The 13116-nt window shown below is 40.6% G+C and overlaps 3 protein-coding genes across 7 annotated transcripts; 1 reads left to right on the forward strand and 2 right to left on the reverse strand.

Annotated features, from left to right (window-relative positions):
- Positions 1-22: 22 nt before the first annotated feature.
- LOC110853167 (coiled-coil domain-containing protein 39-like) lies at positions 23-6360 on the reverse strand. The gene is made up of 14 exons (XM_022101411.2): positions 6259-6360; positions 6079-6198; positions 5629-5775; positions 5265-5423; positions 4975-5196; positions 4045-4635; positions 3361-3659; positions 3136-3292; positions 2712-2851; positions 2535-2645; positions 1752-1882; positions 1331-1680; positions 537-760; positions 23-219 (listed from the first exon to the last, which is right to left on the reverse strand). Exons 1-14 carry the CDS (start codon positions 6358-6360, stop codon positions 66-68), a joined length of 2907 nt encoding a protein of 968 aa, XP_021957103.2. The 3' UTR covers positions 23-65.
- Positions 6361-7024: 664 nt separating this feature from the next.
- Positions 7025-8859, forward strand: LOC110852893 (gamma-interferon-inducible lysosomal thiol reductase). The gene is made up of 3 exons (XM_022101048.2): positions 7025-7273; positions 7359-7511; positions 7794-8859. Exons 1-3 carry the CDS (start codon positions 7190-7192, stop codon positions 8214-8216), a joined length of 660 nt encoding a protein of 219 aa, XP_021956740.1. The 5' UTR covers positions 7025-7189; the 3' UTR covers positions 8217-8859.
- Positions 8252-13116, reverse strand: LOC110853168. Of its 5 annotated transcripts, none has more exons than XR_004835404.1 (7): positions 12443-13116; positions 11696-12372; positions 11471-11603; positions 10884-11388; positions 10700-10806; positions 9786-10626; positions 8252-8446 (listed from the first exon to the last, which is right to left on the reverse strand). XR_004835404.1 is itself a non-coding variant. In XM_022101412.2 (6 exons), the coding sequence occupies exons 1-6, from the start codon at positions 12596-12598 to the stop codon at positions 10456-10458; spliced, it is 1749 nt and encodes a 582-aa protein (XP_021957104.1). In that variant the 5' UTR covers positions 12599-13116; the 3' UTR covers positions 8254-10455. The 5 variants fall into 5 exon arrangements, 1 of the variants encoding a protein (XP_021957104.1); XR_004835403.1 differs by having other exon boundaries at positions 8254-9201; XR_004835402.1 differs by having other exon boundaries at positions 8254-9201; positions 9519-10626.

Consider the following 13116-nt stretch of genomic DNA (forward strand, 5'->3'; position numbering starts at 1 on the left):
TTTCGTATTTCTTCATTTTTGCTGCATATTTCTACATACATTTTTTGACTGCATCGTACATATTCCTATTTTTTAGCCTGCTCACCCACCTTCTGCTTACTGCCACTGGTAACATTAATTCGGCTAAACGGCGTCATTTTGGTCACCGACTTAACCGCGGTGGACGGATTAGTTCTGACCGAGCTGGACATGGACGATCCGCTCACACTCGTGCTAAGCCTGGACACAGAGAAAATGTCAGCGTAAAATCGTAAAAAGCAGCACATTTTTAATCATTTCTTGGCTTTCGGAATTGATTTCAAAATTTTGGACGACGAGTTTGCAGAGCAGATTGTTGCCAATTTGTGAAAAATATGCACTCCAGGTTTTAGCTGTTTTTGAAGGACATCTCAAGTTTGAAAAGTTGGAATAAAATTTTAAAATAAATTCCCTGGACTGAGCAATAATTAAAAATGTGCTAATTTTGACGATTTTGATAAGTGGATGGGTCCTATGTTAAGAAATAGGCATAAATTAAGTTGCTGGTAAATACATACTTGACGCGATGCGTCCCCCCTGGCGACTGGGTGGTCGAAGTGGCTGACGAGACGGAGGACGAACTGGACGACGAACTGCTCCTACTACTGCTGCTAATGCTGAGAGACTGGCTGAAACGGTCGTACAACTTCATGAGCCCGCTGTCCTGCTGGATACGACGAACAAAGTACTTTTTGACGTAGGGATGATGAAACAGCAGCCGCTCCAACATACCGATCGCACTCTGAACAAAAGATCGAAATCCAGATCAATCAGAAGGGAGGTTCATACATATCAAATAAAAAGTCGAGGTGCTTTCCCAGAGGGGATCACTACCAATGGAGGGCTCCCAGTGTATGATCTCTGATTTTGAGCAAATTAGTGTCAATCTATCGCAAATTAAATTAACATAAAATTTGCAAAAAGCACCAATGTTTACGTTTGGCGGAAATATTTGCACCCAAAGAGGAGAAAGCGAGCAGTAAAGTTGGCAAATTTTACACTTTCCAAATTTACTGCGCGTTTTCTCCTCTTCGGTTGCAAATCGGTGTTTTGCAAATTTCATATTAATTAAATATGTGATCGATTGACACGAATTTCCTCAAAATCGGACAGCATACACTGAGAAGCCTCCATTGTAAGGCATGCAAATATGTGCACGTGGACCCGATTTAGATTGGATTTTATACATTGGTGAGACCAAAATAAACCTGTTTACACACGGTGGTGTACGTATATAGATGCATACGTACGTTGTTGCGTGCGTAAAACGTAACGTATCGATGTAAATACATCAAAGTTAAAATAAAAATACCTCAAACTTGCTGACGGTAAAGCGCAACTTGAGGTCGTTCTGGAGAAGGTCGAACTGTTCCGGGGGGAAGAGGGGCTTAATCTCTTTGATGACCCGGGAACAGATGCCATTCCAACGGACGACTTTCTCCCGTTGGCGTTGCAACTCGTTATGGAGTTTGGACGCGAGGGCTTCCTTCATATCGCTGAATTGCATCGTGGCCCGAATTTCTTGTTCCGCAATGACGATTTTCTGCTCCACTTCGCTCATCTTGTCGCGAAGAAGGGCGCGATACTTGTGCGCGCGAGAGCGACGGAGGAGAATTTCCTGCTCTTGAGCGGTCAAACGGTCGAGAGCTTTGACCTCCTCGGCTGCAGAAAATAAAAGTACAGAAGTGTCAATTTTTGCACACATATTTTTTGCGAATCGTGCATAAACTCACACTCCTCTGGGGCAGGAGCCAAACTGTCCTTGAGCGAAGAATTTGACGCGTTCATAACCTTGTGCACGTTGGACAAGCCTTCAATCTCTTTTTCCGCATCGGTCAATCTGTTCTTCCATTTCTGCACTTCCCTGTTTGCGACAAATTAATTATTTATTAGTACGTAGCAGCAGTGTCTCGTTTTTTACGGGATTGCTACATTTCTTGCCCTTCAAATTAAAAAAACGCAATAAATTCAAGGTGCGAGAAAGTGCAAGAAATATGCGTTTTCTATCTAGCTTCGCATCCTATGAACTATAGTTTCTCGCGCTTTGTATTTCTTCCACCAGGTCAAAATAGCTACCTGAAACCACTTTGTTTCCGTTATTTTTTGAAAGTGGATACTTTCAGCCGAAGCACTGCGTATCATTTTAACGGGTTCATTTTAAACTTGAGTACAGAAATATGACACGTATGAAAGCGTGTGCATTGCAACGTGACATTTGGCTCCTTGTGTAACGCGAGAGTCTGTGACCCTTTCAATCTCGGATGAATAGTCTAAACAAAATTAGCTCTCTTTTCACGGCTCTCTTTTTGTTGGACAACTTTCACTTGAGGGGCTTCCTCGCTTCTGGGAAAGTTTGTTTGGCAACGAACAAATACGTATCACGCGCTGGGCGAATGACTACTTATTAAACTTGTTATTCAATAAGTGCAAAGGTTGACTTTTGTATGGAAAAAGGTGCACGAAATGAACTCATGCTCAGAGATTTTGTTGCTATAATTAATTATTTATTTCCTTACATCAAGAGAACTTCGCGTTCCTGCGCCATTTTAAGGACGTAGTAAGCCTCTGACTTTTCTTCCCCGGCCACCTCGTCCTGCCTCCCCATCAATTGCATGATTATGTCGTACCTGTAAGTGCGACGGAGTTACGTATCAACTTTTTTTTATATAATTTCTAAATGTAGATATTTATACCGTTTTTTCCGCTTATCCACGCAGGCAGAAACTTGGCAAATTTGTAGCTTCAACTGGCACAATTCATCCTTAACGCCTCTCCTCTTCAATTCCAAGAGACGGGTGTGGGCATCAATTTCGGAGCGTTTCTCTTTCACGGCCTAGATAAACACAATTCAGTTAAAATGCTACGCAGTGTTTCGAGTGCAAGTAACCACTTGCAAGAAATAAGGGTAAGAAAGTGGTTTTTGCAGCTATTTTGACCTGCCAGAAATGCAAGGTGCAAGAAACTACGCCCCGCCGATATACTTCATACGCTCATATTTCTTGCAGTTTCTTGCTTTACAGTGCAAGAAACGTAACAAACCCGCAAGAAACGAAACACTGCTAACTTGCTAATACGTAGAATAATAAATAAAGCCGTATTTATTTTAAGGCGAATTACAGCTTGAAGCAGGACTCGCTGATTGTCCGCATCATATAGAAAGTTCTTTTGTTCTTTGAGGGCCTGGATCATTTGGGTGAGTTTGAGTTTGAGAAGGCTGTGCGCCACCATCAGGCCTTGATACTCGCCCACCATGTACTCCAAGTTCTTCACGGAACTGTCAACATTTCGAGGTTTGAATCATCATTATCATGCAAAGTATAAACAAAACCTCGGCCCACGCACAATTTAACGAGGCATCGATGCTCATTACTCTTCTGCTCTAAGCCAGCAATGTCCCTCTCCGTGGTGACTTTTTCCCTGGCGATGCGTCGGTGAACGTGGAGGATTCGATCCGTTTGGACAGTGACGAACGCCTTCTGCTTCAAAGTTTGGTCCATGTCGAGTTTCAAGACGAGGAGGCGCTCCTCCTGCTCTTTAAACTGGATCGTGTCCTGCTTGGGGTTCATCATGGGGAGGTACTTGACCTCGGCGTTGATGTACTGCAACTCCATTCGGTAGATGGTGGCCTTCCTCCGTTCAAGCTGGAAGATTTATGGCAATATGTTAATTAGGCTGGTTAAAATTGGAAGATGTTGAAAATCACAGGTTTTCAATTTTTATAAATTTATTGGCTATTTTTTGTAAAATCGGTTCTTGATTTTCTACGAATTAGGTTTCTGAATATTTTGAATGTTTTTGAACAATTCGTTTTTAAATCGGGTACAAGAAATAATAATCGTAGCTCCGAAACAATTTTCATTCTGAAAAATCGAAAACTGATTTTTATGAAAAATTTAAAACCGGTTTTTATAAGAAATTTAAAATAGATTTATATTAAATATTTCGACCGATTTTTCGTAATATGCTATGGGATCGGCTTAATTTTTTCTAATTAGCATATTAAGCAATTGAAGTAAATTGAGTTACCGTATTTCCTGCGTCTTTCGTCCTAGTGAGTAGATTTTGCAAGTTGAACCGCATCCCCTTAATTTCATGGTCTACATCGAGTGACTCCGTCTCGAGGACGGAGCGTTGGTTGACCCACTGATTCTTTTTCATGATCTCTTTCGCCATCTTTTTCTCCAAGGAGTCCGTCCGCCGTTCTTCTTCGTCGATCAACTCCTCGATCTGGCGAATCCGTTCCGCTGCACTGAACAGCTGGCCCGAGTTGGCCTCGTTCTCCGCCCGCAGTTTGGCCAGAGCCTCTTCTGCAACGCAAATCTTGTCATGCATCGCGGCCAGCTCGGCTTCCAACTTGGCCATTTTCGCCGTCATTTCCTGCAGCTGTTTCGACGTGTATGAAATCGTGGTTTCGTACGTGTATAGATTGTCTTTGAGGAGGGTGGACAGGTCGGCAGTGTTTTTGAGCTCTTCCCGTAAATCGTTGACTTTCCGGTCCCATTTGGCGAGTTGGATGGCGGCGAGTTCGGAGGATTTTTCGCCATCCTCCAACTTCTTCTGTTGTTCCTCCCCCTTCTGCTTTAGGGTGTGGAGATAGGCGACAGCGCTGGTGTACTCCTGAAAAATTGGGAGTTTGTTATTTTGCGAGGGATAGATTTTTTAGCGTCGTCTACAGAGTTTCGTTTTAGATATCCAAAACTACCAAGAACATTTTCGGACGGTGTCCAAAAGTGCCCAAAATAATTTTGGACATCCAAAATGCCCAAAAGCGTCCTACATTGAAAAATGGGGCAAAATATTACAAGTTCAATTATCGAAGAGCTTGTAACATTTTGTCCCATTTTCTATTTTGGTTTTCTAAATTGGTGTTTCAAAACTGGTTAAAATCGGTTTTGGACGGGTGTTTTGGACAGTGGTTAAAATCACAGCGAAACACTAGTCGAAACACTACTCTACCTCGGCAATGTCCTTCATCTCGCCGTCCTTCTCGTTGAGCGCGATGAGTGTGTCCTTCCAGAGGGCGACGATGTCCCCTCGCTCCTTGTGCAACTTGCGGAAGCGTTCACTCAGCCCGTCCAAGTCGGCTTGCATCATGCTCGTGAGGGCGACCTTCCCATCCAACTCGAGTCGCATGGAGGACCACTCCGCCGTCGCTTTTCGATACCGAGTCTCGTTTTTCTGGAAACAATTAACACCGAGATTTTCATAAATTTACAGATTTATAAATTGAATTTCGTTCGTAGTACTCTCAAAGTTTCTGAGTCCTGGTCACCGATTTCCTCAATGGATTTCATCACTTGAGTCTCGTCCGCAGCCTTGTTCTCCATCAGGATCAATTCTTGCCGGTCGAACTCGATCATTTCGGCCAGTTCGGAAACGTCATACTTTTTGGACTCGATTTCACCCTGTACATAAAATGAAAAATTAGGAGTTTCTTCTACATGAAAATATGCAGTGGCCGCTGTGGGGACATTAACATTTAGGATAAGGGAGGGAGGGATTTAAATAAGATGGGCAAATGATGGGGACATTGAATAACGATGGGGAAATTGCCCCTCTGTCCCTACGCTTCTACGGCCACTGATAATATGATTATAGTTTGCATCATACAATGAGAGCCCTGTTGTGCGCGGCTGCCTTTTTATACGTCTCGTCGACGAATTTGCATTCTCTGGCCAAGTTGTGAGCGTCCCTCTCCGAGGCTTTGACGAGTTCCGACTCTGCCGTGACCTCGGCACACTTTGCAGCAAGTAGTTTCTGAAAGGAGAGAAAATTTTATAACGCATCCTTATGTAGCAGGGTAAAATCAGTGTTTCAATTCCTGCGGATTTGCTACATTTCTTGCAATGGAAAGCAAGAAACGCAAGAAATGCGAGGTGCAAGAAACTGCAAGAAAGTTAAAGAAATATTCGCCATTTTGCCACGCGTCGCATGACAGAGTTTCTAGCGCCGTGCACTTCTTTCAGGTCAAAATACCTGCAAGAAACCACTTTCTTGCCCTTGTTTCTTGCAAGTGGTTACTTTCACCCGAAACAATTACGATTAAATTGAAGCCCGTACTTTGTCATGAGCTATGTGATCGATGGCATTTCTGATCCCTCGCTCCAAGATGTCACTGTGTCTTGCAATATCGTCCAAGTCGGACCGTTTGAGTTGGACGATGTGGTGTCGCTTCTCGAGCTGCACAAAAAAATCATTTACTTATCGGCGCATATAATTAAGTAGTCTTCAAGGGCATACTTCTTTTTCGAGGGCGATGTTGTCCGCGTTGGCTACGGGGAGGCGAAAACCTGTCCCCAATCCCGTCTGGGACAACATCTTGGAAATATTTCCTTGCCACATGATGACGCTACCGAATATGCAGCAGGTGACTTATCAAGTGACGCGAGGGTCTCACACCCGTCATGTGCAACTTTTTGTGCAAAATGTGAATTGAGAATGGCTTTAAAATTGAGATAATTTTCGTATTCTTTGCAAAGCCTTGGTGATAAGTGTGATGAATTTTGAATTTAAAAATTTTTGCCAAATAGTTTTCGATAATCTAATAGAAGTAATCAAAATCATACATGTATGTAATGATATCATTTTTTTAAATCATGATAAAATTGTATTTGTCAATTTATTTTGCATTACACACTTGTACACAACAAAAATAACATTTTGCATAACAGGGTTATTTATTAGTCATTGCATTAAAATTCGCATATTTAAATATGTTGTTTTGGTTTGAAAATACGTATACGAGTTCATATCAGAATGAAATCGGAACAAAAATATAGTGATAAACTGGATGCATAATAAGTATGCATTAACCTGGATGAATCATAGGCTCAATTTGATGGCTTATTGTCCACAAAAATTGTGTTGATCGAATTTCATAGCGTGGAAGTAGTTTTTTTTCGTAGAATCTGGCTTCCAAATACACACATACGCAGTGCAGTTACAGCCTACAGAAAATTTTGTGTAGCATTATAAAGAGGCAACAGTTTAAGTTAAGCATACGAACTAATCCTAAGCAGAGTCACAGAGACAAACTACATACACATGAAACTTCGTTCGATATACAGATATACATAAGTCTATTCATTTGCATATGTCTATCTTGCCGGGTGGACAGAAATAGAGATTTTTGAAAAATTTAAATTAAGTTTCTAAACATTTAGAAAGCAGTATGACCAAATTTTGTGGTGCAGTAGTACTCCTCACTTTTCTGCTGTCATGCTCCCCCATTAAGGGATACAGGGTACAGATTCAGGTACTTTTACTTAAAAATCGACACATTGCAGTGTGTATGTATATACTGGCTCATCAGTACTTTCACTTCCTTAATTCTGCAATAGGAAAGCCCACCTCCAGCGAAACTCGTGGTCAACCTCTACTATGAGAGCCTCTGTCCAGACTGTCAGGATTTTAGCAGGCTCCAGCTCTGTCCTACCTGGGAGAAAATGGGACAATACTTCAACATTGAATTCATCCCGTATGGAAATGCTCAGGTAAACACGTTAACACCATACATTCAAACCTTTCTCCCATGCATGCGTGGGCTCGATTTCTGTTGTTTTTTTCGGAAAACGGGAGGAACAGAATCCCAGAAAATTCCCTAACATGGACCCTAAAAACCGGGGGATCACCCTCGACAAACTCGTTTGCACTAGAAGTCGAACCCACGGATTATTCCGATTATAATCATATTAGTTTATTTTTTTCGCTATCGAAAATCTAAAAATCTCGATGGTCAATTATAAGAATTGTGTATGAAATCGTATGCATTTCAGACGAACGTGTCCGCCAGTGGGGAGATTACGATAAGCTGCCAACACGGGGACAAAGAATGTGCTGGAAATCGCCTCCATTCCTGCGCCCTTCACGTCCTGCATTACAAGCTCTCCACCAAGTTCATCTGCTGCATGGAGTCTTCCAAGGACTTTGACAAGGCCGGACCAGAATGCGCCAAGAAGCTTCACATCGACTTCAAGGCTCTCAAAACGTGTGCCGACAGTTCGGAGGGGAACTACCTTCACTACTTGAATGGCGTCCAGACCTCGAAACTCGACCCTCCGCACGAGTGGGTCCCCTGGATCCTGTTCAACTCCAAGTACAACAAGGATGACATGGCCAAGGCGCAGGATGACCTCGTCTCCGTCCTCTGCGAATACCTCGCCGATCCCAAACCCAGAGAGTGCAATGAAATATTTTAATAAGTATGCAAATAAGGGATACTTTTACTACTCATTCTTGTAATTGTAGTCAGACTGTAAAAATAATAGTTTCTCATTTATTTCATTTCATTTCGGATTATAATTCAATCAGACTGAAAATGATGTTCTTGTTTTTGTTAATTTTCCAGTTTAAAAGTCTCATTTCTTTTCATACAACCGAATGCCAAACAAGTTGGCTGCTTTCATTTCAATTACAATTTTGTCACATCCTAATGTATAGTTTACATACACTGACAATGGGCCCTCTTTTCATGCTACACCCGAATAGCTTAACGAGTTGTAGGAAAAAAATCTAGCCACAAATTTTCATACTTATGTTTCCGTTGAATGGTCAGTTTGAGGTAATATATTTCCGGTCAAAGTTCATGGTTCCGTCCTGTTTTCGTTTTGAGATATTTAAAAACAGTGCGGAACCGTGAACTTTCCACCTGAACATATGACCTCAAATTGACATTTCAACGGAAAGATACATTAGTACGACGTGATTTCTAATTTTAGGCTTAATTTTTTCCTACAACTCGTTAAGCCATTTGGGTCTAGCTTGAAAAAAGGTTCCATTGTGAGACAATTTATACTACAGAAGAGTATGTAGAGTGCAATAATAAATAAATACTACGGCTAATCAGCTACTGTTTAACTAACTTCCAGCTACCTACTACATGCTTTCTTCCGCTTCTTCGGCAATGTCACCATTTGGTATTTTTGAACTAAAAAGTTTTTGAACACAACGAATGGTTTCATTTTCACTACTTCTACGATTAGTAACAGTTATCATTTTTCCGTTCCGTAAAGCAAGCCTCTTTCTCTTCACGACGACACAACGTTACGTTTCCTTACGTGCTAATAAAGCTATCATCAATAATTTAAATTTACACAGTGAAGTACAAATTCATTTTTAGACAACGCACACACTTATTACAACAGCCTCGTCCTGGTCGACATTTTCCTCTGGCTGAGACTTTCACTTTGAGGTATTAACGTAGGATTAGATGGCTCATTGTCAAAATCGTCAAAAGCAGCACATTTTTAATCATTTCTCGGCTCTAGGAATTTAGATTACAATTTTGGACGACAAATTTACAAGACAAGGAGTTACCAATGTGTAATTCTTCAGAAAAATTTGAACTCGTAGAAAAAATTCAGCGTCATTCTACTGGCTATCGTCCAGAATTTTAAAATAAATTCCCAGAGCCGAGAAACGATAAAAATGTGTTGCTTTTTACGATTTTGGTGACGACTCATCGGGTCCTACGTTAAACGCCGTGAAAGTGAAAGCACTACCTGCCGTATTGCTATGCATAATAATTTATTCTAGCTACAATAAATAACTAGACTACTAAATACTATTTTAAATATTCTGCTGTGAATGCTTTGAATGGAAATAAAAATGGTGTGTGCAGTGCAACTGCACTCCAAAAAGTAGAAAACCATGCCCTCTTATAAATATGTACATACTTTCCCATATGGAGAAAGTGTAGTGTTGTAAATGTAAATATCGTGCATATCAAAAATGGCATAACAAATAAATGATAACTTGAGAAAAGTCACCTTAATTTAGGTACTGTAACAGTCATATTTGTTTCTCTTTCTTCTTCTCCCCTTCATGAAATGCATTCGTTCCTTGTTATATTATTGTAGTGCTAAAATCACTCTCTCTTTCTCTCTCTTGCAAAAAGTGGAACGATAGGATTAACTTTTTGACAATTTTTCAAGTAATTTGTCCGTGTTTTGTAAGTGAAATGGGAGAAATGATTTGGCATACTTCTCAGGACTAAACTAATTATTCGTATCACTATTATCTATCAGGCTTCAAAAATTGGTTAACGAATTAATTAGGAAACTGATGAGTTCTCTAAATTATTAAATTACGCCAGACTTTTTCAAAATCGACCAGACCAGAGAACATTCAGTTCAGCATCGTAGTTAACAATAGCAAGTCTAATAAGATTACAAGTTCCAGTCTCTAATAATAATATAATTTAATTGGAGTCCAATTCAATTATACTATCGAAACGAGCAGGTGAGCAGCACAGTTATACAAAATTCTGTTCAATTCAATACACCCTTTTCAGCTCAAGTACTCAAATAGTATCAAACAATTATCAATGTGAAAAATGTTTTAAGTAAAACTCGTTAAATAAGTGTGTGTGTACCACAAACATCTTACATACAAAGACAACACCACTCTTATACTAGTAAAAAGTACATATTTATGTAACTAGTCGTACATGCTGTACTGTTTTCCATCAAAGTTGAGAATGAGGTGACGATTTTTCAATTTGGCTTTCACCAACTCCAACTGAGGACCAGAGACTCGGGTGCAGAGGGCGATATTCAGTCGTTGCAAATTCATGTGGTTAGTGATTGCATCAATCCCCTTGTCGGTAATCTATAAGTCAATCCATATTTAATTATTTCTTAATTCTTATTATTTAAGCCGTCAAAAAAGTGCTATTACTCACATCAGATCTTTCTATCGAGAGCTCCTTCAGATCATGCATGTGCAAAATGGCAAAGAAAATAGAATCATCGGTCAAATCTGGTGATTGGAGGTGTAGTTTCTGAAGTTCTGCATCGAAAAAATAGAGTATGTTATTGCACAAAATTACCACATCTGGATTTAACGTATCATCGTTATTAACTCACTGCTGAGGCTGGCAAGATTTCCAGAATTTGGTGTTTCCCAACTACTTCGGATACCATCCAAATCACTGAGGTTAACAGATCTGGAGAGGAATCGCAATTTTCCTTCGGCAATCCCAGTAATGCCCATGTCCGTATAGATTCCTTGAGGCGCATTCAATTCTTCCAATTTGGGATACGTCGAACAGAGCAGTTTCAGCGCAATGTCAGTAATTCCAGGCAGCGTGAGTGCTCTCAGTCCAGGGAAAATACTTTCAAAACTCGCAATAATTCCAGAAGGACAACCCTCAACGACGGACAATCTTGCACTAAATGATCTCAGGGAAGGACAGGACCAAAATCCGGGACCGTGATGCGTCCTAGGAAATCCGACCACCAACTCGTCCAAACACTTCATCGTTACAGAGAGAACCTTGAGCTCTGGGAGGGAGGAGATAAATTTTAGAGAGCCTTGGTACGTGTCCAACGTCAAATGTTCCAGCTTATCCAGTCGAACAAGATTTGGTAGCTATTGGGACGTTTAATCATACAATTGAATTTACAAATGTATCAGTAATGCACGAAAATACATTTAAACAAAATTCACCAACCTCCTTGAACCTCGTGAGGTAAAAGTACAATCTTAAATTCTTCAACGTGTTATTCAATGTGTCAAGAAGAGGCAGCAAGATATCTAACGTCACATTTGGCATCAGCTGCATATTCAGCGTTTCAAGGGGGAATCTACGCAAGTGCAAAACACAATTAATTATTCCTATTTTTTAATTGTTCGCCAAGTTTGGGTAGAAATTACAATAATAATGGTGAACACTCACCCTCGCGCAGTTAATTGTTCAATTTGCGAATCCCCAAAGCTGAAGAGGGCATCGATGGAGGTCAAATTGTCCATGGGGAGGTCTGAGGACTCGAGGAGGGTGGAAATTGTAGTGGTGAGAAACCCCTTGTAGCTATTTTTAGGAATAATTATCTTTTCCAAGTTCGGTGATACGGAGAAGAGGTCGAAGAGAAAGTCTCGGAGCAGATCCTCTCCTTGAGTCAACATCAAATTGATATTGACCACTTTTAGATTGTGCAAATTGAGCTTGTCGTAGACGTGGAGGTCTTCGAGGAGACGCGATTTCCCAGGCGTCATCCCCGTCATTGTCAACTCTTGCAGATTGGGGCACCACCGGAACAGGATCTCCCTCAAATGAACGGCTGAACACTGCGTTTTATGCAGAATGAGGTGTTTCACGTAGAGACCGTACAGTTGGAAGAAACGGTCGGCAGAAGAGTTGCCCATGTACATGTACGGCCCCAGTTGCACCGTGTCGAAGAATCCGCGATCTCCGATAAACTCGTAGACGTAATTTTTGAGCCGCTCTTCCGAGTAGAGGACAACCTTTACATTTCTCGATTGATGCACTCTCGCCTCCTCATCCCAAGAACGGCAGACTAGACGCGACACCTTCAAGTCTTCTAATGACAAATAACTCAAGATCGTACTCGCAACCTAAAACCATAACAAGTAAAAGTAATAAGTTTTAAACAATTAACAACAACCTCAATTAAAATTAACTTACAATGCTATTAGTTAACGGATGTTCCAACTCTATTTCTTCCTCTTCTTCATCTCCTTCTTCCGAAATGTCGATATTATCCACCAACATGCCCTCATCCTCACTCCTTTTCATTCCCCCTGCAAAATCTACCCCAACTCCGAGTCCGTACTTATCCATGATGATAGCAAACTATTTAAATAGTTGATTGTTAAAGTATTTTTTGTTATTATCACCGCTCAGTTTCGATTAAGTAGCTGATTTCTTTTAGTGTAACGTAATTAACCGGTCCAGTTCAATGTTGTTGTTCAATTGTTTATAGGGTAGGAGGTTAAATGTTGTTGTTCAATTGTTTATAGGGTAGGAGGTTAAAAAATGAATATCAATTTCAATTAGTGACACTCGGGTTTGTTTACAAATACAAAATATAGTTCAATAATTGCCAATTAATTACGGTTGGTTTGTTCAACGGCACAGAGCTACCAATTTTTTACGGGCGGTCTTCTCCTCTTAACTTTTATCTATAAGACACCCAACAGTTAGCCAGCCACGTTAACTAACTATGAAACTTAACTAGTGAGAAATTAACTAATTGACGGTTAATAAACTAAAATAGTAGAAAAGTTGATAAATCTAATGACAAGCAGGAGTTGCGAAGAGTGGGAAATCTCGCTGTACAATGATGGGAATGTGGCGTG

The sequence above is a fragment of the Folsomia candida genome, unplaced genomic scaffold, assembly GCF_002217175.1.
Source record: "Folsomia candida strain VU population unplaced genomic scaffold, ASM221717v1 Fcan01_Sc008, whole genome shotgun sequence".
Classification (NCBI taxonomy): Eukaryota; Metazoa; Arthropoda; class Collembola; order Entomobryomorpha; family Isotomidae; genus Folsomia; species Folsomia candida.

Excerpts from the sequence above, each read along its gene's own strand:
- LOC110853167 (XM_022101411.2), bottom strand. The coding sequence starts at position 6,360 with ATGTGGCAAGGAAATATTTCCAAGATGTTGTCCCAGACGGGATTGGGG. Across the intron at positions 5,197-5,264 it reads AGGACTCAGAAACTTTGAGA|AAAAACGAGACTCGGTATCG; the intron begins GTACTACGAACG and ends AATTGTTTCCAG. Across the intron at positions 3,293-3,360 it reads CATCGATGCCTCGTTAAATT|TTCCGTGAAGAACTTGGAGT; the intron begins GTGCGTGGGCCG and ends AAATGTTGACAG.
- LOC110852893 (XM_022101048.2), top strand. The coding sequence starts at position 7,190 with ATGACCAAATTTTGTGGTGCAGTAGTACTCCTCACTTTTCTGCTGTCA. Across the intron at positions 7,274-7,358 it reads GATACAGGGTACAGATTCAG|GAAAGCCCACCTCCAGCGAA; the intron begins GTACTTTTACTT and ends ATTCTGCAATAG. Across the intron at positions 7,512-7,793 it reads TCCCGTATGGAAATGCTCAG|ACGAACGTGTCCGCCAGTGG; the intron begins GTAAACACGTTA and ends TATGCATTTCAG.
- LOC110853168 (XM_022101412.2), bottom strand. The coding sequence starts at position 12,598 with ATGGATAAGTACGGACTCGGAGTTGGGGTAGATTTTGCAGGGGGAATG. Across the intron at positions 11,604-11,695 it reads GAACAATTAACTGCGCGAGG|ATTCCCCCTTGAAACGCTGA; the intron begins GTGAGTGTTCAC and ends GCACTTGCGTAG. Across the intron at positions 11,389-11,470 it reads ACCTCACGAGGTTCAAGGAG|CTACCAAATCTTGTTCGACT; the intron begins GTTGGTGAATTT and ends ACGTCCCAATAG.